This window comes from Eulemur rufifrons, chromosome 30 (assembly GCF_041146395.1).
Source record: "Eulemur rufifrons isolate Redbay chromosome 30, OSU_ERuf_1, whole genome shotgun sequence".
NCBI classification, from domain to species: domain Eukaryota; kingdom Metazoa; phylum Chordata; class Mammalia; order Primates; family Lemuridae; genus Eulemur; species Eulemur rufifrons.
The window spans coordinates 70,888,306-70,911,028 of NC_091012.1; the positions used below are offsets into that span (position 1 = coordinate 70,888,306).

A 22,723-nucleotide genomic window follows, 5' to 3' on the forward strand; every position below is an offset into this window, starting at 1 on the left:
CTTCCCAGTTTTTCTTATGTACATCTAATATGTAGAATATCAGCTTGGGACAATGGAGGTGAGAAACAGTGTTGTGAGGGAGATAAACAGATAAAACAGGATTCTTCTGAAGCAGGATCAGGGAAGCAAGCAAAGTGGTGTGCGAAAAGCCCCAGGACTGGAAAGCTTGGGAAATAGGAAAAAAGTGAGGGAACTGGAAGCATAAGGATAATCTATAATGCACAGAATCTGTGTGGACAACATTCAACTTGACCATAATACTTTCTCAGTGCTTTGCATCTTCCTCTGCCAGGAAGTTTCAGTTCTAAATAAGCCATGCAAACTGATCAATACTATTTATGGCAACTGAAAAAAAATAGTCAAATTGCTAGATGGAATATTTTTCTTCCCATTCATCCTTCCCAACCTGTATCCCAGGTGAATTCAACATTTAAAACATTCTCTAATAATTTCCTAGAAACTCATTATGTTGGAACTTCATTTCTAAATTTACTTTCTATCTTAGCCCATTACTTGTTAATTTGTTACACCCAGTCACTAAGGATGGGCATCATCCTGGTGCCTCCATGTTCTGCGTTTTTAGGACTATTAACTGACCTTGTTTTAATGTTCACTATAGGTGCACAAGGGTTCATTTAAATTTGGACCATAAAATGAAATCTACATACTAGAAATGTTTTTTTTTAAGTTCTTTTTCTTTGCAATTCAAGAATGTTCATGTTTGATTCCAATTATCTGTTGATATGACAACAAAATTCAATCCATAAACATTATGTACAAAGCACTGTCATTTCTCATTATCTCTGCCACTTAAGGTAGTACTGATACAGACAACTGAGATGATGTCATAAACATAACTAAAATAAACACTGGATTATCCACACAAAATCATAGTGCTTACCCTTCGTGATATTAATACAAACTTTCCTTCATGGGTAAGCTCCAAATATTTGAAGATAATCTATCAGCTTATTATGAAACAAGATAAACACGTACACTTTTGATTAACAGCTATAAGGCTGCTAAAGCTCTAACAGGTATTAAAATTGTACAATAAAGATGAAATCCATGCACAATAGTATTAACTTTCCAAACCACTATATGAAAATCATATCCTTGTTTTTGTGTTTTTCATTTCTTTGTGTCCAGGATATACATTGACTTTCTGAAACCACTGCAGAGTTGTGAATAATGTATGAAATAAAAAAATTCTTGTTCATTGCCCAGAGAGTATTGTATTGCTTGCCATATACTACATCTGTGCTAGATAAACAATAGAACAGACCAGTAAACCTAAAATCTCAAGCTAAAACCTTCCCAAGTGGAAAAGGAAAATATCATCCTGGATCCAGAAGTCCCTCAAACAAACAGTTCAAATCCTTGGAATAGTCCTACGTACTGGATAAAAGCCCTTAAACTGCAGAAAGATCTTTTCTCCTAAGTAAATTATTGAGCAAGTTGAAAAAGCAGTTAATTACTTACTGTTCTTCTAGAGAGATTCACTAACTTCTGCCTACTTCCCTGTCTTACAGAGCGTATTTGCAAAGACTGATGAGAAGATATGTAAAGCTGAAACAAAAGGCTGTTATTGTCACTCTATTCTTCCTTTATTTTCTCTGGCAGTATTTAGGAATTTTGCCCTCTAAGTGGCTATGTGGGAGTGGAACAAACTGTGATTTGAGTTGAGAATGACAAAGAGGTGGCAGTCAAATGCAAGCACAACGAACATAAGAATAAGAGTAATGGCACACAGTTATATTTTGTTTTTATATCAAGTTGGCATTTTTCTTCACTTGTCAAGCCTAAACGTTACTGAGTAGGAAGGTCATGTGAAGGTAACATACCTAGGACATGCAAGTTTGCCCATAAACTAAACTCAGCTTTAATGGAATTCCATTTACGGTAATATAGAATGAAATTTCTATTTCCTTCATCCCTCAAGTTTCAAACTTCGGAGATAGCTTTAAGTATAATATATTGAAAAGGCTTTTGTGTAGATTCTATTTTTTAATAATTGTGAATTATCAACAAGCAGTTATCAAGAGCATATAATATATTGAGTTATGTGTTAGATGCTAAAAATAAAGCACAATCTTTTAATAGTGGAATAGAGTTATAATCCTTGTAGTTTTTGAACACATTTGATCACCATATCTTTAAAAGAGGTGACATTAAGCATTACCTTAAAAGGCTTCCCGGAATAGGTGAGGCACCATCTTGGATTCAAGGTGTTTGGCAAATGCAAAAGACAATCAACAAATAATAGAAGAACTTGAATCTCAGAAAGGTACTATGGACCTTAAGATACCCACTGCCTTCGTTCTTCCTTCACCTTCCACCTTTCTCATTTTCATGGGCACAGGCAAAGGAACAACCAGGAGTTAAGGTTCAAATTTTAATACACAGAAGAGGTGTGCCCAAAGGAGTAACAAAAATTGAACAGTGGGGAGTACATTCATTTCCAGGTGAATCTGGCTGTCTTTGTCCACAGGGGCAGCAGATGGAATTCTGCTGGAGAGGAAGCAGGACTTACAATTTCTTATCCCTGTTTAGGAAAATACTTAATAATACACCAATGAGCCCATATGAGAGAAGTGAGCCAATAATGAAGGCCACCAATTAAAACAAACATTTCTTTTCCTTTAGTTGTGAAAGCATTTAATTTTCTAGAAAATTTAAGGTACTTATGACAGTGTGATGAATGCCTTGTTGGCTTTTGGAGTTGCAAATGCAGAGTTACTGTTCATATTAGACTGGTATCATGCACTTGACACACAGGATCCCAGCTCTTTATTCCTGAATTGAAGTTTTGTTAAATAAGCAGGTAGTTAGTTGTGTGAGCTTAGGTACCAACATTGGCATGTCTGTGAATTTTGGACCTGGACTTAAGACTGCCAAGAGAAATTTATTGCTGCATAACAATTGCTTGTTCTAACTTATCCCATATTCCAATATATATAAAGGAAGCCTGCTATATTCATATCCTCATAAAAATCAACTGGAATTGACCTTACCTCCTAATGTACTGCAGAGATCACCAATGAAGAAATGTGCGGCAGAGCTGATTATATTGTATAAGAGAAGAGACAAGCAAAAGTGATTGAAATTTCTATAGAGAATATCATCAGTGCTTGCTTAGAACAATTTTGCATATAAATAGGGTATAAATGGTCTATGTTCAATTTGTTCTCTAATTGTCAAGGAATTATCAAGGATAGACTACATAGCAATCTTGTGTTTCTATCCTCCTTAATGCAAATCTAGATCTTATTAATCAATTCATGTGTATGTCTGTCCCCAAAGTAAAATATAATTTTCATTAAAAAATGAAACAAAAACAAAAATTATTTTACCAATGCAGGTAATACTTTATCACAAGATTTACATGAAGTGATGAAAAAAAAAGACACTTAATTAAGTGGTCTTAAAGATTAACAGCATTTGAGAACTCAGTACAATCTAACTATTCCCCTTTCTTATCCCCTCCCCCCGAAACATACTCTCTGAAAACGCAATCCTTATTTTATTGGTCCTCTCAGCTACATTTGATTTTATTAAGCACTTTGTCTTTGAAAAGCTCTACTCCTCTGGCCTCTGTGATACCACACTAGCTTTCTTCTCCCCATATCTCCATAATCAATCTCTTCATGCTCTTTTGTGGGCTCCAGCTTCCAAGCTAGTCCCTAAAATTGGTTGTTTTCAACTTTTGTGGCACGTTAAAATCACCTGAAAAACTTTTAAATACTATAGTGCCCAGGCTCTGACCCTATAGATTCTGATTTAATTGGTTCGGAGAGGAACCAGACGGGAGTATTTCTTAGGAGTACATAAAAGGTATACCAGTGTGTGGCCAGGGCTGAGAACCACTGCCATAAATGTTTGTTTACTACAGGGTTCTGTCTTTGACTCACTGCTCTACTCATTCTCTCCAGATTATCTGAGTCACTCACATATTTTTAACTATCACCTAGATGTTGATTACTTCTCCAAGACTCCTGGTATTCTCCCTCCAGCTATGGCCAAGAGGTAACCAAGTTAACCCCTGCTGCTGAGAACACTGAATGGTTGGCCTAAGGATAATCTGAATTGCCCCTTCCTCACCACCTCTTTTCCTCCTCTCAAGAGAATCACAAATGTACTATGACCCACTCACCTCTAACTTTCACCCCTTGCAAAACAGTTAATTCTAAAGTGGACAAAGATTTTCTGAAGATGGTCCGATCCTTTTTGCCACCCTTCCCACTCTGCCCCCACCTTCTACCCAGTTAACTCAAGAATCTCTCTCCTCCACCCCGATTCTATTCTCGCTCTGTATAAACCACAGATATTGTTCATTTTAACTTCTGAGAGTAAAACTCTACACTGGATAGCTATGAATTACATATCACACAATGGATGAGAAAGTGTTTTGTTAACTGCAAAACACTAGACATGCTAAGGTATCTTCACTGTATCACATAGTATACGCTCAATAAATGCAACTGAAATAAGGGAGGAAAGCCACATATTTGGAAGTAAAATTAGGCATAATAATTAATGATTGGCAACTACATTCAAGTCCCTTGAGAATATCTAGAGTTTCCTGTTAGAATCCCTAGAAAAGATACAATTTATCTTTTCATTCCCTTCTAACTACCTTTTTCTTTCCCTCAAACCTTAGCATTTAGGGTGCAAAAGACAAGTCTTCATTCTTTAACCCACTGGAACCTGTGTCTTGACCCTCACAGTTCTTTCTACTGAAACTTCTTGGGAGAAAGTTAGTTGTAACCTGCTAGCTGACATACGCATTCGTCAATTTTCAGTTATCATCCTACCTAACTTTCTGCAGAATGTGACCCTGTTGACTATTTTTGCATTCTGCAGTTCTCTCCACTCGCTGTCTTCCAGGTACCACTTTTGGGTTTTGTTTTTGCTTTTAGAGACAGGGTCTTGCTATGTTGCCTGGGCTAGACTTGAACTCCTGAGCTCAAGTGATCCTCCTGCCTCAGCCTCCCAAGAAGCTGGGATTACAGGTGCATACCACTGCACCCAGCTCTTAGCTACCACTTTTTACCACTTCTCTTCCTCCCTTTCTGATCTTTTTTTTTTTCTCCTGAGTATCCTTTGTTGATTTCTCTATTTGCCTCTAAAATACTATCAATTGCCAAATGTACCATCCTGGAACATCTTTTACCTCTCATTTGACATGTTTTTCCTGGGTGATCCCAAGGTTTCAATAACCACATATGTGCAGAAGTCCCCAAATTCTGTTATCTCCAGTCTCAACCCCTCTTGCTTGTGTGTGTGTGCGTGTGTGTGTGTGTATAATCATGTAATCCTCTACTTTAAAACCCCTGCTGGCTCTTTGCTGCGAGACACTTTTCATCATTGCCACTGTACCCTTTCATACCTCCATCACATATATTTGCCATTTCCTTTATCTGAAATGCCTATTCCTTGTGTTCTCCCCAAACTACTATTCATCATTCCAAACACAGCTCAAATGCCACTTCTTCCATCATGAAGCCTTCCTTGAATTCTCTAGGCAGTTAGTTGCTCTTTTCAGCACTTTCTGCACACTTATAACATAGAGTTGTATATATGTCTTTCCCATGAGACTCTGAGTTCTCAAGGGCAAGACCCATCCTTTATCCATCTGTGTATTCCAGGACCCCAGCACTGTTGCTTGGCCTCTAGTATTTGATCAATAAATATTATCTGGATGAATGCCACGCTTTTGTTTATTTATTTGATTGCATTACTTTTTTTTTAACTAGATATTAATTATACATTACAATATAATGAATGTACTGTAGACTAAATGAGGTTTCGTGCGCTAGTGTAAGATTCTAACATATTTAAAATAGAGACGGAGGAACTTCATGGAAAACAACTCATCCTCGGAGAGAAAGGAGTAAACATCTTAGAATGAATGACCAGCTTGACCTAGCAATAATAAAACAAAAATAAGCACAAAACCCCAAGAGACCTGGGTCATCAAGGAATGAGGAAGATACTGAGTACTACATCGGATCTTTCATTGCCTTGTCTTTGGCCCTTGCTGTCTGGGGCCAAAACATCTGGAGATCAGGGGCTATAATTTAAAAGTGGAAGAAATGGAAGCTGTTTCTTCAAAAATGTCTGTAAGACTCCGACGCATAAGCAGTACTTGGTACATGGCACCCTACAAGAAGAGAGAGAGATTTTCCTGCACTTTGCCAGTGACCACTGTCAAAGCTCTGGCATCGAGAAGGCGCAAGAGTCCCAGTTGCTACAGAAAACAGCAGGTGTGGAAGAGCAACAGCATGTGCTTGTTTCTGTTTGTGAAATGCTGTCTGAGAACTTCCAGAAATGCTTCCGAGATCCCTTACAGAAGCTGAGGTCTTGAATGTGTATATGGAGACAAGAGCATGCAAAATTTGGGTTTTGTTATGTATGTGAGGCAGTGAGGCCTGGGAAAATGTGGGTTTTCTTTTACCGTGAAGTTATTTTTCCCTAATACTCAGAGTTCGTTTTTTCCTCTGTTGTATTAATATAACATTGTTTCTTGTTCCCTATCGGTTTTCAAATAGCAAATTATACCTACTCATTTATACTGTTATCTTGTTGATACATAAAACTAGGATCATGTGTCCCCTGAGTTTCTTCTGATTTTCAAATTTAGTTTTCTTGGTTACCCCATGAGGTTCTAAAACCAAAATATATTTATTCTGTTGTCCTGGTTTCATTTCTTCCCAATGCATCGCGTGTGTTTTTTTAACGTATACATCTATATATCAAAATCTAGTCATAGCCAAAATAGCTAAGTTAGATATCCACTTATTGCTAAGAAGCCCATTTATATTTCCTTACAGTGGGCAAAAGGTGAAGGAGTCAGGTTGGTTGAGGGAAGAGAGGCAAGCTCTAAGAGAAGCTATTCAGTAATAAAACAGACGTGGAGTTGTGTGTTTGTATTTTAAGTGTGGTTTTCACTCCTGCAAGGTTTTTCTCTATGTGTTTCTTTTTCCTCCAAAGCTTAGCTTTGATCTTATAATGACAAAGTCAGGAATACTAATGGGCAATTCTTCACCAAGTAGATTGTAAACATATGGAACTTATTACCTTAAGTGGGAACGAAGGCTGTAACAAAGAGGGTCAAGAAAGATTTAGCAAAGTTCATAGACAATAGATCCATACTAGGTTGTTAAGGGAAAGTGAGATGTTGCTTTCACCCACAAAACTTTTAGAGAGAATAGTCCATATTCTAGAAACACGAAAGAGAGGTGAGGGGCTGGGGGCAGTTACCCTAACTCCTGTGCTGCACAGGTATACTATTCCTGTATCTGTTGCAGCACATATAAAATTGCATTATAATTGGATCACATGGTTTACATTCCTGTTTTCCCAAACAGTATGTGAGCTCCTTGAGGCAAGTGTCCTGTTTAGTTTTGTACTCTCAGTACCTAACCCAGTCTGCGGCACCGAGGAGGCATTCAGTAAGATTGCTTAACTGTTGAATGCATGTTCTCTATCCCCACAGCTTCACCATCTACTCACTGCTCTGCTCCTGCATTCTGCCCCCCAGTTCCATCACAATATTGAAAGGATGCTCTTTAAAAGGTCACTAGAAGGCTCCCAAATAGCAAATCATTGGTCCTTATCCTTTTTGATTCCACCATAGATATGTCTGTCATTGCTGACAATGCCCACCTCTCCTGCCTTCTTAATATTTCCCTCTTCCTTTGATTCTAGGACAATAATATCTACATTCTCCTCCTGCTTGCTCGATTGCTCCTTGTTTATCTTCTTTGCCAGCTCTGCTTTTAGCCCCTCAGTGGAGGCATTTTCAAGGTTCTGACTTTGGTTCTCTTTTCTCTTAATAATCCCTTTAACAATCCCTTCCATGTCCACACTATACCCAGGACCATCAAGAACCCAACCATTTTGTCATGAAATCTACACCTATATTTCCAAGAATCTTCTGAACATCTTGACCTCAATGCTCTGCTACCACATTCAGTTAAACTTGCCCCAAACGAAATTTATCTTCCACGATCACCACTCCTTTTCCTGATCTCCATTGTTTAGTAACCCAGCTGTTCAACCAGCCAATCAAACTCAAAACCCTAGAGTTATCTTTGACTCTTAGCTACTCCTTTCCCCCTAAATTATCTCCTTTGACTAAGAATATGACAGTAGATTCCTAATTCATCACTTGTACTCCTTCCTGTAGATGGAATGTTCTAATGTATAATAACTTTGATCATGTTCTTCCACTGCTTAAAAACCTTCAATAGACCCCCATTGCTTAAAGAATTATATAGTAATGCTTGGTTTCTCATTCATGCACTCCATGATATGGCACCGACCCATTTTCCCAGAATCATCTCTATACTTCTACACTTTATATATCCTATTTTCTGACTTACTGTACTATTTGCCATTGCTGAAAAAGGCTTTGCACTTTCTTGCCTCTGTGTTTTTCTTAATGATGTTTCTTTTGACTAAAATACCCACTATTCCCACCTCCAACTCCTTCTGCTGGAATCCCTTACTCATCCTTCAAAGCCTTTTTCTCCATGTCTATTTTCCTGAGATATTCAATAACGTGTGCTATCTCCCTCCTCTGAACTCACACAGTATGTTATTAACACCTCTTGTGTGATACCTATTATCTTCTTCCTTATTCTGTAGTCTTTCTGTACTTTTTATCTTTCTTACAATACACAGGATCTTATAACTAAAGAAATCTTATCTTAATTATTTCTGCATTTGCCATCATGTCTAGCATAGTACCTTTCACAAAACAGATGTACAATAAATCAATGAATATTTAAGGGCTCATTTCCTAATCTGTGAGTTTAAAATCAGCAAAGCCTGTGATCTGGGTTAATATTCAGCTAGTACGCACCAGTACAAACAGAGTGGCTACTGTGTGTATTCTGACTGGTTGGGGTCTGCGCTATATCAGTTATTAAAACTTTCAATATTACTCCTGATATGACAATCAATCTTAAAATGTCTTTTGCTGCCCTTAACTGAAACAGCACATTCAGCTAAATGGGCCAGGGGCAATATTTGGGAGCTCCTTTTGAGTTATCTAAGGTAGTGGCTCTTAGAGAAGGGGCACAGGCTCAGTGTGGAAGATTTGTAATTTAGGCAACTAATCATGCCGTTTATTAACATTTTGATTATCTCACAAAGAATATAGACTATCACCTCATTTTCTCTAAATACAGAATTGAAAACATTGCAATTAGAAAGACAATGGGCGACGGTAATGGAGATGGCGAACACAGCAGTAAGTACATCTTTGCTGTATGTGGTCCACTCTGATTTTTGAGGTTTTTGGTTATTTCTTTTCATTTTACTTTACTTAGGGAAAATAGCCTTCTTTATAATTTGGCTTTTCTGCTTTTATCTCATCATGTTGGAGTGGAGGTTATTAAAAAGTAGCAAGGATGCCAAGTGTTGAACAGAGAAAGTGTAACAATATTAGGTCCATGGGATCTTGAAAAGGAACCAAAATCAGATGCCTAAGAAAGTGAAAACAACAGGGACCAGCAGGAAGAGATGATCTAGCTAGGTAAGGCCAAGACAAGGAGGAAAAGTCCCTGGTTCTGCTGCTTCTAGAAAGAGGCAAAGACATAGGAGACGTTTTGGCAAACTTACAAACTCTATGCATTCTGTCCTCTCTCCCTCACTTCCAGCTCTTTTATTGATGTCCAAAGTGCTTTTCCAACCATTGCCACTGCCTGCCTTTGAATTTCTTTTTACTTCCGGACATTTTCTTTGGCTGCAGCCACTTGGAATGACTGCCACAGCTAAATGGGCTGATATTTTTAACCCTATGTGTTCATGGAGGCACTCCAGCTATAAATCAAAGGAGATCCCAATTTAGATTACTTGGAATCAGTACTATACAATTATGCAGTTAGTGAATATATTCTTGGTGTTTCACAGTTGACAACACTATATTCCCTTGAGTACCAAACTCACAGAAGCCCCATGGAATGATCTCTCTCCCAGTACAGTTTTTCTAGAATCAATATGAGGTGTGAGACTAATCAGACAGGGGCTTTAGCAAATGTATATTTTTAAAATAAACAGCCTACAAAGATTATGGCAGTTCTTTTACGGCCCAGAATAACATGCTTTTACTTATCAGCTGCTTAACAGAGAATGGATGCAAAAATTATTTCAGTTTGCATTTCACTGAATATTGGTACTCTGATAGTTCAAGAAAGAATAGTGAAGGCTTTTTTTTTTCCTTAAGAGGTGGAAGGGGCCTCTGACAGGATGGCAGAACATTCTAATTTTATAAATAAAGACTGAGGATAGGTGGAATGGCTGCCTCATAGGTATTTATTAGTAGTACTCCTAGCATTGTGCCATGTAATATTACCTGAAAAAATAATATGAACATATAAATACAGATTTCCATTTTATTTCCTCCAGTTCCACTCTTTTTGTAAGCTATCTTTGATGCTTTCATACCCATAAAGCAGTCCTATACTCAATCTATCCAAAACGCTTCTCTCCTCTCAACCAAATCTTACCTTAGGCTAATCTCCCAGGGACAATCCACGAACAGCAGAGGTGAAATGCTACCACTAGTCACCAGGATTCACCCAAATGTGAAAAAGATGAATATAACTTATACTGTCTTCTACCATGAATTTCACCATTGCCAAAAGCTTTCCTGGACGACTCTGCACTGGGCCCCGTTTCTCTCACTGGTTTATTGGAGTACAGTAGCTTTGAGAGCTACCAATTTCCATTCCAATGGTGTATGATAGCTTCTAGTCCAAATAGAGAATATTTTTTGAATTGTAGGCTACTCAAGGCAAATCTTATTAACCCAAATTAAGTAGAGTTTAAATATTTACTATTTATTTTCCTTTTCTCATTTACTTCTCCATATAGCTTTACAGCCAACGAAGAGGATTTTTAAAATCAACACACCTAATTTCTTCCTCTACTTCAAGAAAGATGCGAACTAAAAATGTACAACCTTACTTAGAGGAGGTAGACAGTTCTGCCTACTTGGATTACCCTGAGAGGAGCCATTATTTACCTCAGCCATAGGGTGTGAACAGAGAAGGTGGACAACTTTCTAGTTCCACTGGAGTGAGGGAGGTTGTTTTACTTCTTTTATGTTTTTTCTTCCCCTGAGATAAATTTTCGGAGTGTGGCTTAATCTGTTACTAATCAAATATACACAAAAAAACTTGTTCCAATGCTCTGGGATTTCAGGGTATCTCAGACTATCTGTGCCTCTCCTCCCTTTATGGGTAATAGAGAATAGACTATACTGCAGGACCAAGATGGCCTCTAGAAAGAATCATTGTCTCTCAGCTTCCTTACCTGTGAATAGCTACTGTGACATCTTTAGGGCCAATTACTTTTAATGATTTAATTACATTTATGGTTTTAAACTAACTTCCACCCAAACCACATGCTTATAAAATAACAATTAAAATATTTAATATTAAACACAGTGGGAGTCCTTGTTTCTGATTTTTTTTTGCAAAGTCTACAGTTATTTGAAGACTTATTTACCAAATTGAAACTTGTAATCACATAGATGTAGAAAGAAGCCTGCTGAGATTTCACACATGAACTGAAACCAACGCTTAAAAACAAAGTCTTCATGGGGAAGTTTTTCTTATTTTTACTTTTTTGTGGTGTTATTGGTAATTGGCTCTGAACATTCACATTTTATAATACCATGTGAGGTGGAATGGGTTTTACCTGGATTCCTTGGAATTCGCTTTCTGCGGTCTCGGAATGCTGCACCTGATTGTAGGGCTTCTAGAAGATTATCCATCACACCAGTCTCATCACCCTCTGGAGGAAGGGAGAAATCAGAATTAATCTTGGAGCAATTAAAGTTAAACTCCAGGAAAATAAAGGGAAAAACTCCTGTCAGATTTACATAATACCCCTAAATTAAAGACATATATCTGTTTTAACATAATGGATCCTGTCAGTTTCTGGCACCACAGACTACTTTGCTTATTACGCACCATTAAGCAAAATTCATGCCAATCCCACTGTTCTTTCAACTTAAAGACCTTGTCTTTTGTATTATTGATGACACGCTCAGTATGCAAATAAACAGTAGCTGATCAGCTACTGCTGCTTTCCTGTTAAGATTCTTATAAGATATTCCTTAGGAAGAAACTACTGACCCGGCTTAATGCAATCAATGTGCAGGGCGTGATTTGATGAAGCGGAGTTACACAAGGTTAAATACTGATTATATTAATACCTTCAGCATTCAACCATCATCTGTGATTATCTCAAAAAACACTATTTGAAAAATACATTTGCATTCAATTCCTACCTAATCCATATCCTTTATCCATTTTGAAATGCTGACATTGTATAAAGAAAAGGTGACCACATCATCTGAAAGGCCATATTTTACATTGGAGAGACATCAGTCAGAGTCTCACTTCCTTTCTAGAACGCTGTTGTGTGTCTAAATTTTTCCTATGGGAAAGAACTGTTAAGAAGCCACTCAAAAGACGTTCATGGAAATTCCTAACAGAAATAGCATTTAAAATATTTCACCCTACTCGTATCTTTGACAACCGTGGCCATCAAAAACACTTTTAAGATTTGTTACAGCATTTGTCTCAAGGTGTCAGTTGCCAGAAACTCTCTACTACACCGTCGATAATCCACAGTGAGCTGAGCCCTCTCTTCCCAACTGGCCTAGCTGATGAAAAGGACCCTAACTCTGAGTGGTTGCTAAATGTGTGGGTCTGGGGTAGAGGACATTTGTAGGCAGGCAGGTTAAGAGAAGACAGGACAAGTGAGGGAGAAGACATTGTTCCTAATGCTATCCCAAGGTTAAATTTAAATCCTACCTTGTTTAAAGAATTAAAAATGGAGTATCAGATCACAGAAAAAAAGATATTCTCTTATGGGATAAGAGGAAGCTAAAATCTTTTGTGATTATGCTCTGCATTTGACGTGAGACTTCTTCAATGTTACGATAATTTATTCTTTTAAAATAAACTCTGTAGGACAGGATATTGAAGAAAAATGATGGGAAACACAGAGGTTTTTCGGCGTCATATTTGGTGAAAACAGGAAAAACAAAGTAGAGTCCAATGATTAAATAGGGAAAGGGGATTGTCTACTTTTACTATTCATTAAGGTCAAACACATCTGAACTATCACCTACTCTTTTCAATAGAAAGAAAAGAGGAACTGAAAGTAGTTTGGCATGGCTAGAATGTACCTGGGAGAATTAAATTTTATGCAGTAGACATTTTACAGTTGTTACATCTTTGAATCCTGACAACAGTGCATTGAGATAGGTACTGTTTCTGTTTGCTGAAGATACAGAAACCTAGACATCACACAGCTGACGTGTGCAGGGGCCCAGGTATGACCCCAGATAGTCTGACACCAAGACCATACCTCTTTGCATAATGTGTGGTAGAAGCTGAAATGGACCAGTCATATGATGACCAGATGGCGAAAGATCAAAATGCTATGATATGAGACTTGAACACTATTCTATAAGCCAGGATAGTTCAATAGGTATATAATGCAGGCCACAAATGTGAATCACATAAATAATTTTAAATACTGTAGTAGTCATATTAAAAAAAATAAAAACAGGTGAAATTGATTTAATATATTAAGTAAATATTTAACAAATATATATATAAAAAATAATGATATATTTTATATTCTTTTTATCAGACTAAGTCTTAGAAATCTAGTGTATATTTACTTCTGCACACCTCAGTTCAGATTAGCTACATTTTAGGTATTCAAGAGCCACATGTCGCTGGTTGCTACTGTATTGGACAGCACGGGCATAAAAAATCGAAAGTTAAGTTGATGAGAATTAAGCTTTAGAATGACTATCAGACAGCATTGTGGATGATGACTCAGAGGATGACAAGACAGAAGGCAGAGCAATTTTTAGGTGCATAACATATAAAGTAACATTAAGTAACACATAAAGGTCTGAACTAATGGGAGAGCAGAGTGAATGGAGAAGATGGATATTTTGAAGGTATTAATACAGCCAATGGTACTTAGCTGGGGGGCGGTGGTGGTGAGATTACGGAGGAGGGAAGGAGCCTAGATGACCAGGGGTAAACAAGTTTGAGAAAATGTGATCTATTTGAGATGCCTAAGAAGTATCTAAATACAGATAACCAGTAAGAATCTAGAAATATGGGTCTGGAGCCCAGGAGCGAAGTCTGGGCTAAAACTAAAAATTTGGGTGTCATCAGAAAATGGATGAGATTACCCTGAGATAGAAGAGGGTGTGGAGGATGGAATTCCAGAGGACCACAACTTTTAAAAAATTAATAAGTAAAAATTATACATATTTATAATGTACAACATGATGTTTTGATATATCTATACATTGCGAAAAGACTAAATCAAGCTATTTAACATATGTATTACCTCACTTCTCATTTTTTTGTGGTGAGAACGCTTACAATCTCTTGGCAATTTTCAAATACACAATATATTGTTACTAACTATAGTCACCATGATATATAATAGCTCTCTTGAACTTATTCCTCCTGTCTAAAATTTTGTGTCCTTTGACCAATATCTCCCTAATCCCCCCACCCCTGGAGGACCCCAACTTTTAGCAGGCAGTCAGGAGAAGCAGAACTGCAGAGAATACCAGGAAGGAATTTTCAGAGCTATAGAAGTACAAGCAGGAAAGAACAACACCACAAGTGAATTTTATGTATCCTTATCAAAATGAAAATTATAAAGATGATGTATAAAAATGAACATATGTAAACAAGTGAAATGAATACAAAACAGTATGTATTTATGGTTTACATAATATACAAACATAAAAACTGTATAATAGTTTTATTAAAATTCTTTAATGCTATTATATTGTGATTAGACTAAAAGATGGAAAACACACATATGACATAGAGAGGAATTAAAAAGAAATCTCTTTGCTTAATTTAGTTGTTGCCACCTGACAACACTTATCAAAATATTATTATGCTAGATCAGTATTTCCTAATCTTTTTTCATTATTGTACTCCTCCCCACCCTTGGAGTCGTTTAGACATTTTTTTCCTAATGTCCCCCCACTGTTAAAATTTAATGCCATAGATACATATTATATCTGTTTATGTACTGTGGCCCTTTGGAGGGCTACAAACCATTGTAATGTCTAAGGTTTTTCTCCACCTACCTTCCCAGGAACCAATATTCATCCCTTTTGGGGTGATATTATTCCTGCTAAGAATGCATGTGCTAGAAAGTGGTGCTAAAAAAAAAAAAATTCTTTGTATACATCAGTGATGTATTAAAGGAAAGAAATGTAGGCTTCGGTCCCCTATTTCTTTTTCATTTGCTCCATGATAAATTTCAAAGGAACTGAGTGATTTCCATGAAATGTCTAATCTTATTGAATCAAGGTTTTACAAATATAATCATAAGATGGATTTATATTTCAGTTAGTCTTCCTAAAACAAAATGGAAGCCAACAAGATCATTTGAAAGAAGTTATCCTTCATTTTGAATGAATTTCAGTGAAATTTGGTAGGTGATTGAATTTGAGGTTGACAGTTCACTTAGAATTTTCAAGTTCATAGAACCATTAATTCTTACTCAGATGTAATTAGCAGTGAGTAGATTTTATTTTTGTCTGAGTTCAAACTTAAGAAAAAAAAATCTTTTAAGTGTTTGGTTTTCATTGAAAAAGAAAATAACCTTATTCAGCACATACAAAAAAATTGAGTTTTTATTTTTACAACTTACAATACCTATTTTACTGAGTGAAAGAATATCAAGAGGAAATTTGGCAATGCTTTTTAGCCGCTAAAATGATAATATACAGGCATGTCTTAGAGGTAACAACTCAGAGGCAACTTTCTAATCAGCCCAAAATTAGTTACAGACAATTCTAAGGATGTAGGTAGGCCGTGTGCAGTCTATGGGCTCTGTATGAGCTGCTTATCATCAGATAAAACAAAAAGCACAAGTAGTGCCTTCTTTTTCACGTTTCTCACAATATTTGTCATTTAGTGGATGCTGAATGGGCTGCTGATCTCAATTTTCAGTATCAACATTTACCTGTTGTGTTAACTTGATTTCCCCAAAAGAATCTGGAGATACTACAGATCAAAATTAGCACTAGGTAAATTAATTATTTCTGCTATACCTTTGTGCAAGCCTATTCCCCATTGGCTAGCACCTACTTGAGACAATTCTCTATGGGTTTCTCACATTTCTGTACATTTTATGAGCAGAGGCACTGATGGCCTTTGTTCTGGATTATCTTTTCAAGGATGTTTTTACAGTGAACAGCCTTGGAAGACATAGTGTCTCCCTCCAAAGGAGAGGGCAGGTTTGTTTGCTTTGAAGACAGATCATAGCTCCCTATAGGGCAAACGTCAGGGGGGTTTGTTTTCAGTCCATTATAAAATATTTGGGTTCCCTAAGCATGGCATTCCTCAGCAGTTGACACCAACACACTATGAGTGCAGCATCCACCTGGTCCTGCCTTCGCATCACCCTCTTGGAATTGGAGGGCAAGGGAAGACAATGTTTCTATGTCTTTGACCTAGGAGTCTTGTGTCTTCTGCCAGCATCCCTGAAACTGTGGCAGGCTAGCTTGTTAGCATGCAAGTAGGGTAAAATCTCTGACCCTTCACAGTTTTTAACACTACTCTGCTCTCCTTCCTTTTTATCAAACACTATTAATTAGAATAATCCTTATTCCTCTAGGAACTTAAGCACCTAGTACCTTGGACTCTCCCATTCCCTAAGACCCCATTCCAGTTCATTACACCTCGAAAATTGCCAAACTAAAGCCAATACTATAAAAATCATTTCCCAAAATCTTAACGATCTGGGCATAATGGCTTTAATTCACTGTTATAGCCTCCTTGAATTCTCAACTGCATAATTAAAGCTTTCTGCAAAAGTTGAGCTGTTCAAAGTTGAAAAAAGTTGCTGTGAACCAATCAGTGTTAAGTGACCCAAAGGAAGCAAAAGGCTTCTTATTGAAGGTAAGACCCTTCCATGTGAGATAATACTTGCACATATTAAATAATTTTTAAAAACAAAACTATGCTCTCTGTGGGTTCAAGGAATTGGGGAAGACTTCATGGAAGGAACAGGGCTTAATTTAAGCCTCTGAAAACATTACATTTCTATAGGACTTTAGGCATTATAATTCCATTTAAACAACACAAAAACAGACCAAAAAAACTAGACCATATGACTGGTTTAAAGATATCAAAACCTAGATTTCTTAACTCCTACTGCACACGTACGTGTGTGCTCTGTGTGTGTATGTATAAATTTACAAGTAATGAAATGCACAGATATTAAGTATACAGTTTGAAGAGTTTTAAAAAAATATATACACCCATGTAAGCACCAGCACAATCAAGATATTGAACATTTCCATCACTTCAGAAAGTTCCTTCTTGCTTCCACCACTCAGAAGCAACCTCTGTCTGATTTTGATCATCATATATTAGTTTTATCTATTTATATCATATAATTATAAGAGTGTAAAAAGAGTCAAGGTTGTTTTGAATCAGTGTAGCCATCTGAAATAAAATATGCATGGTGTGCATCATAAACCATGAGAAGAGAAACAGAGTTGAAAGATAGAGGAGTTATAGTTGGATAGGTAAGATCAGAGCAAAGTTCTAAAGAAGCTTGGATGTCAAAGTAATTAATATGAACAGCTTCAACGGACTCTAAAAAGCTGCCAGTAGATCTTCAGCAGGACAGTGACGTGATGAAGGTGGCATTTAAGATCGGCCTCACAGTAGTATGCAAAATGGACCATAGTGGGAGAGAAATCAATTATACAAAGAATATAGTTCTCAGTGACAAATATTATTATTGTGCATGTAACCCTGAGCAAAGTAGGATGGTCAATTTTGGCATTATTGGTAAAAGAATAAATAGAAAACTAAAATTGGTTTTGCGAACAAGGTCATCCGCAGTAGTAAATGGAAGTTGACAGCATAAGAAGGCAGTGACAAGCGGAGTGCGAGGAAAATCAGTGTTAGATTCGATCTTTTTCACACTATCATGGCTCAGATTAAGAACAGCCTGCAAGATGTACAGATTTGTAGATGACACAAAATTAGAAGACTGCTCACTTATTAAAGAAGAGAAAAACAAAATCCCTTCTCTGAGATCTAAAAAAAAAAAAAGAAAGAAAAAGAAAAATGAAGGCCCAGGGCTGACAAATAACTCTTATAATTTAACATGGAACAATAGGAGATAAGACTAAGTAAAAGGCTACCACAATATAGTGAAAATAACACATTCTGCTGCAAGACCTTAATATCTTTCAGTAATAGTGCAAATGAATCAGAAATAAATCAAATCAACAGACATAATAAAAGCCTGAGAACTTGTATGGCAGTCCACAAGCACCTAGAAAGCCTCTACCTAATAGGAGATGTTTGTTAGTTTGCAGTTTAATTGGAAGTGAGTGAAGAATAGAGTTAATGGTGACTTGGAAAAATCAACAGATGATAACTAAGATAATAGTCTATGAAGTTATTTATGGCCAGAAAAATATTCAAGAAAATCAAGATATTATTCCAAAGAGAGTAAAAGGGCATAAATAGAAAGTATAAAGTTCTAAGGAAAATAATGAAGGCAGATGCTTCTTTTTCAAGAGGGAAAAGAGGACACAGGAGCTTAGAAGAAATTACCAGAAAGAAACCACAGGATGAACTAAGGGGAGTGTAGTAATTACATTATGCATTAGTTAAAAATTTGTAAAACAAAACAGAAAAACATTACATTTCCAGGTTGAGGCCTTGCACAGTGGTATGCATCAGAACTCAAAATTAATCTCAGAGCAATTAAAGTTAAATCTATAGGGGAAAATGCTGGTTAGAGAGTTCACTCATTCTGTTATCTCATCTTTTTGCCAGAACAGGTAATTAACATTTTCCTATAGCGAGGTAAATCATCAAATACCACATAAAATTCACAGTGAATACTATTCTTCCTAAATAATTTTAATTTAAAATTAATGTTTTAGGTACATTTATCACGGAATAAATACTATATTAGGGGTCACAAGATAAGTGGATATTCCACCCCAAAGTGAGGAATGATAAAGGCTGAGGTGATTTCTCTCCAAATATCTACATGATAGGTGTTACCGAAAAGTTTGCCAGGGGAAATGAATTGGTAAGTTAACTTTCCTCAGGGAAAATCCGTATCTGTATCTTAAAGAGAAGCATGTTAACACGAATGAATTTCTAATGGTAGAGTTTCAGTGAAGGAACTTTTCAGCGAAAGGCACCTTTTTGGCAGTTTGCCTAAGGTAAGAGAGCTTGATAGCAAATGGTAGTTAAAAATAATGTTTATGCTTATTCATTTTTTCCTAGTTACCTATATGCTAGAAGATTGGGGGAAGAAAATTACACATTCTATAAATAAAGAAACACCCAATAAACCTGACTGTTAACGCTTACCAGAAAAACCACTGTTGATGCCTCTGGTAAAATATCTCACATTCAATATTTTAAATAATTAATATTTCAAAGAGACCTTTGAAATACTGTGTGTCTTATCAGAATCAATCATTTACTAAGGGCGTTTGCTTGCGAAGGGAAAAGTAAGCAAAAACAAACTGAGAAAAAGAACAAATCTAATTCAATTCAAAACCTATCTACCAAAGTAAATCTGAGTTTACCTTCTGAAAAGATAAAACAAAGATATTTTTGGAGGTAGGAATATTAATAATATCTACCATTCATTGAAAGATTGTCAGGCACTGTTGTAAGGGATTTATATTGAATCCCCACACCAGCCTATTTTCTTTTCCAGGTAAAGAAACAGAGGCACATTTAGGTGAATTAACCTGCTCAAGGTCACATAGTTGGGAAGTGACAGAACCAGCATTAGAACCCATGGATGTCTTGAGTAGGGATGCCAAGTTACAGCCCTCGTGGTAAAAATCCAGCCTACCACCTGTTTTTGTACAGCCCGCATGCGAAGGACGGATTTCACATTTTAAATGGTTTTTAAAAAATAAAAAGAAGAATATTTCGTGCTACATAACAATTTAACAAAATTCAAATTTCAGTCCCTAAGTTTTATGGGAACACAGCCAAGCTCATTCATTATGTATTTTCTATGGTTGCTTTCATGCTACAACGGTACAGTTAAGTCATTGTGACAGAGACCTTATGGCCTGTAAAGCCTAAAATATTTACTATTTATTTGGCCCTTTACAGAAAAAATTTGCCCACCCCTGCTCTAGAGTGTACACTGTCAACATCAAAACCACTCTAGCAGCCAGGTGTAGTGGTGCACACCTGTAGTTCCAGCTACTCGGGAAACTGAGCGAGAGGATGGCTTGAGCACAGGAGTTTGAGTCCAGCCTGGGCAACATAGCAGGACGTCATTTCTCAAAAAAAAAAAAGAAAAAAAAAACATGCTTGGTACAGACATTTGTGGATCTTACAATCTGCTTCTGAGGTGCTGAAGGCCAGCAAAGGCTTGGCAAAGGCCGACCATATCAGTAAAACAAGGCCTCACCACAGGTGGAAGGTGGGAAAGAATGTCAGCATTCAATATAAGCCTACTTGCAATTGAGATGCTTCCATTCAGAGGGCCAAAGCCTGGAATGAGACAGGATAAAGAAGCAAATATTACACATTCACTTCTATCTGAATTTGTAACTAGCTCCATGATCCCCTATGTTTTTTAAATAATCTCCTCCTTTAACTACTTGAACTTTTCGCATTGTTTCCTAGAAATGGCGGATTTTCTGCAAGATAAAGTGGTTGAGATTATGAAGGCAGCTGAGTAAGATTCTTGATGTCAAGAATCACCAGCCCCCCATGACCCGCCCCAGTGCATGTAGCTCCTTGTTAGTTATACCAGAACCTGCCCCAAAGTATGTGGCCCCTCCTTAAAAAGCCCATGACCTTCCTTATTCAGGGAGACAGAATTTGAGGCACCTTCTCCCATTGCCCTGACAAGATGTCTGTTGTATTAAAAATTCCTTCCTTCCTTGGCAGTCCTTGTTGTGTCAATAATTAGATTTTTGTGTGACGAGCAACTGGACCCAGACTGAAACTCGCCTGTGGTTTCAACAATTATGGGGGCTTGTCCACGATGGCATTGCTCATGGTTCAGTGGCTGCGGAGCAGAGAGAGACCAAAAGTTCCCCTAGCAGCTGCCTGGCCATATTTGCCGAAGGGCGGCTTTGGACTCTCCCACCAGTTCCACTATGGGCCTCCATCACGTTCTTACTGGCCTCCAATGCACTGTTGATTGCTTTCTGATTGCCACCAAAGAAAGGAACTCTAGATTTGGATTTTGAAATTTGCATGTGGCCAGGTGAGTGCTATTTGAAGGTACCAAATAATGGGAGATGCCCCTCTCAATTTGGGGAATTCTGAAGGAATTCCCATTTATTTGGGGTTGGATAAGCCCCCAACCATTTGGTTTATGAGAGTGGGAATGAACGCCATCGTTTTGACATGGCACTTCCTTGGCTTATTAGGTGACATTGCAGTTTGTTTGTTTGGAACCTCTTGAACTTCTCTTTATGTTGAGTGTTCACCTGCACTGGTGTATGGCATATATATGTGGAGTCTGTTAAACTCTTTGTCTCTATTTGCTTTTCAACTACTTTAAATTTGCTGCTGATGGTATTATAAGCACAGTCCGAGGTCTGAGAAGTTGAAAGACACCTCTGATGGTAGTTGTCTAAAAGGTTAAAAGGCATCTCCATCCTAAGGTCTGGGAGATTAGAAGACATCTCTGTCCTAAGGTCTAGCAGATTGAAAGACATCTCTGTCCATGGAGGCAAGTTGGCTGAGATGCAGGGACGCCCACTATTGGACAGGGAAAGAGGAACAGAAACATAATGTACATACTTTTATGCGGAACTTCTGAGGATCTCATGGCTAGAGTTCTGAGATAAAAACTATTAAAACTTTGTGTGCATGTATATGTGTTTATATGTGCTTTTGTATGTACATGTATTATATGCCTACATGATACCAAAATTGGCTTATAAATAAAAGGATCTCTCATAAATTAAATAAATAAGCCTGAATGCTTTTCAAGTTCACATGAATTTAGTAATCTTTAGTAAACATACTGGTGTTTAAAAATTATTGATAAAATAGCAATAAATATGTCTTCAAAACTGTCAATATACATTTTTGCCTGATTTTGCTGGTCATTTTGATATGTGAAGGTGTCACGGTTTGACACAAAGGTTATAAAACTAAAAACCCAGCCAAAACAAAATGATCTGTGTTTGTATGAATAAAAACAGCTAAATCTCCTGAGTTAACAGCCAAAATACCCATGTGTTTGACTTTAATGTTCTTACTCAGGTAAAAATGTAGACATGCCTAAACAATAAGTGTCAATAAATTAGAATAAATAAAACACTAAGTAAATGATAGCACAGAAATAGAAACTTATGGTGAAAGTTTTATGAAGATATTTTGGTTTTGGTCACTCTGAGTATTAGTTGCAAGCTAACCTGTTATGTATACGCTGTGTTGCCACAGCAAAGGCCTTTGCCTAGAAAAATTTTAAAAAGAATCCTTCAACTGTCATTTTTTGTATAGTAATTTATCTGAAAATGAATACAACGGCTATTCTTAGAATCCAAAGAGAATCTCAAAACAATCTTATTCTTTGGAAGTATTACATGTAATTGAATTTGCACTTAAGTAGAAAAATGTTTTCAGACCAGGTAGACTGTTTTTTTTTTGTTTTGTTTTGT

At 37.0% G+C, this 22,723-nt stretch overlaps 1 protein-coding gene across 1 annotated transcript in view; it reads right to left on the minus strand.

Annotated features, from left to right (window-relative positions):
* DIAPH2 (diaphanous related formin 2) overlaps positions 1-22,723 on the minus strand; it is an 803,657-nt gene that overhangs the window by 137,846 nt on the left and 643,088 nt on the right. The window contains exon 26 of the mRNA XM_069462797.1: positions 11,713-11,808. Coding sequence (XP_069318898.1) covers positions 11,713-11,808 — 96 coding nt within the window. The remainder of the gene's footprint in view (positions 1-11,712; positions 11,809-22,723) is intronic.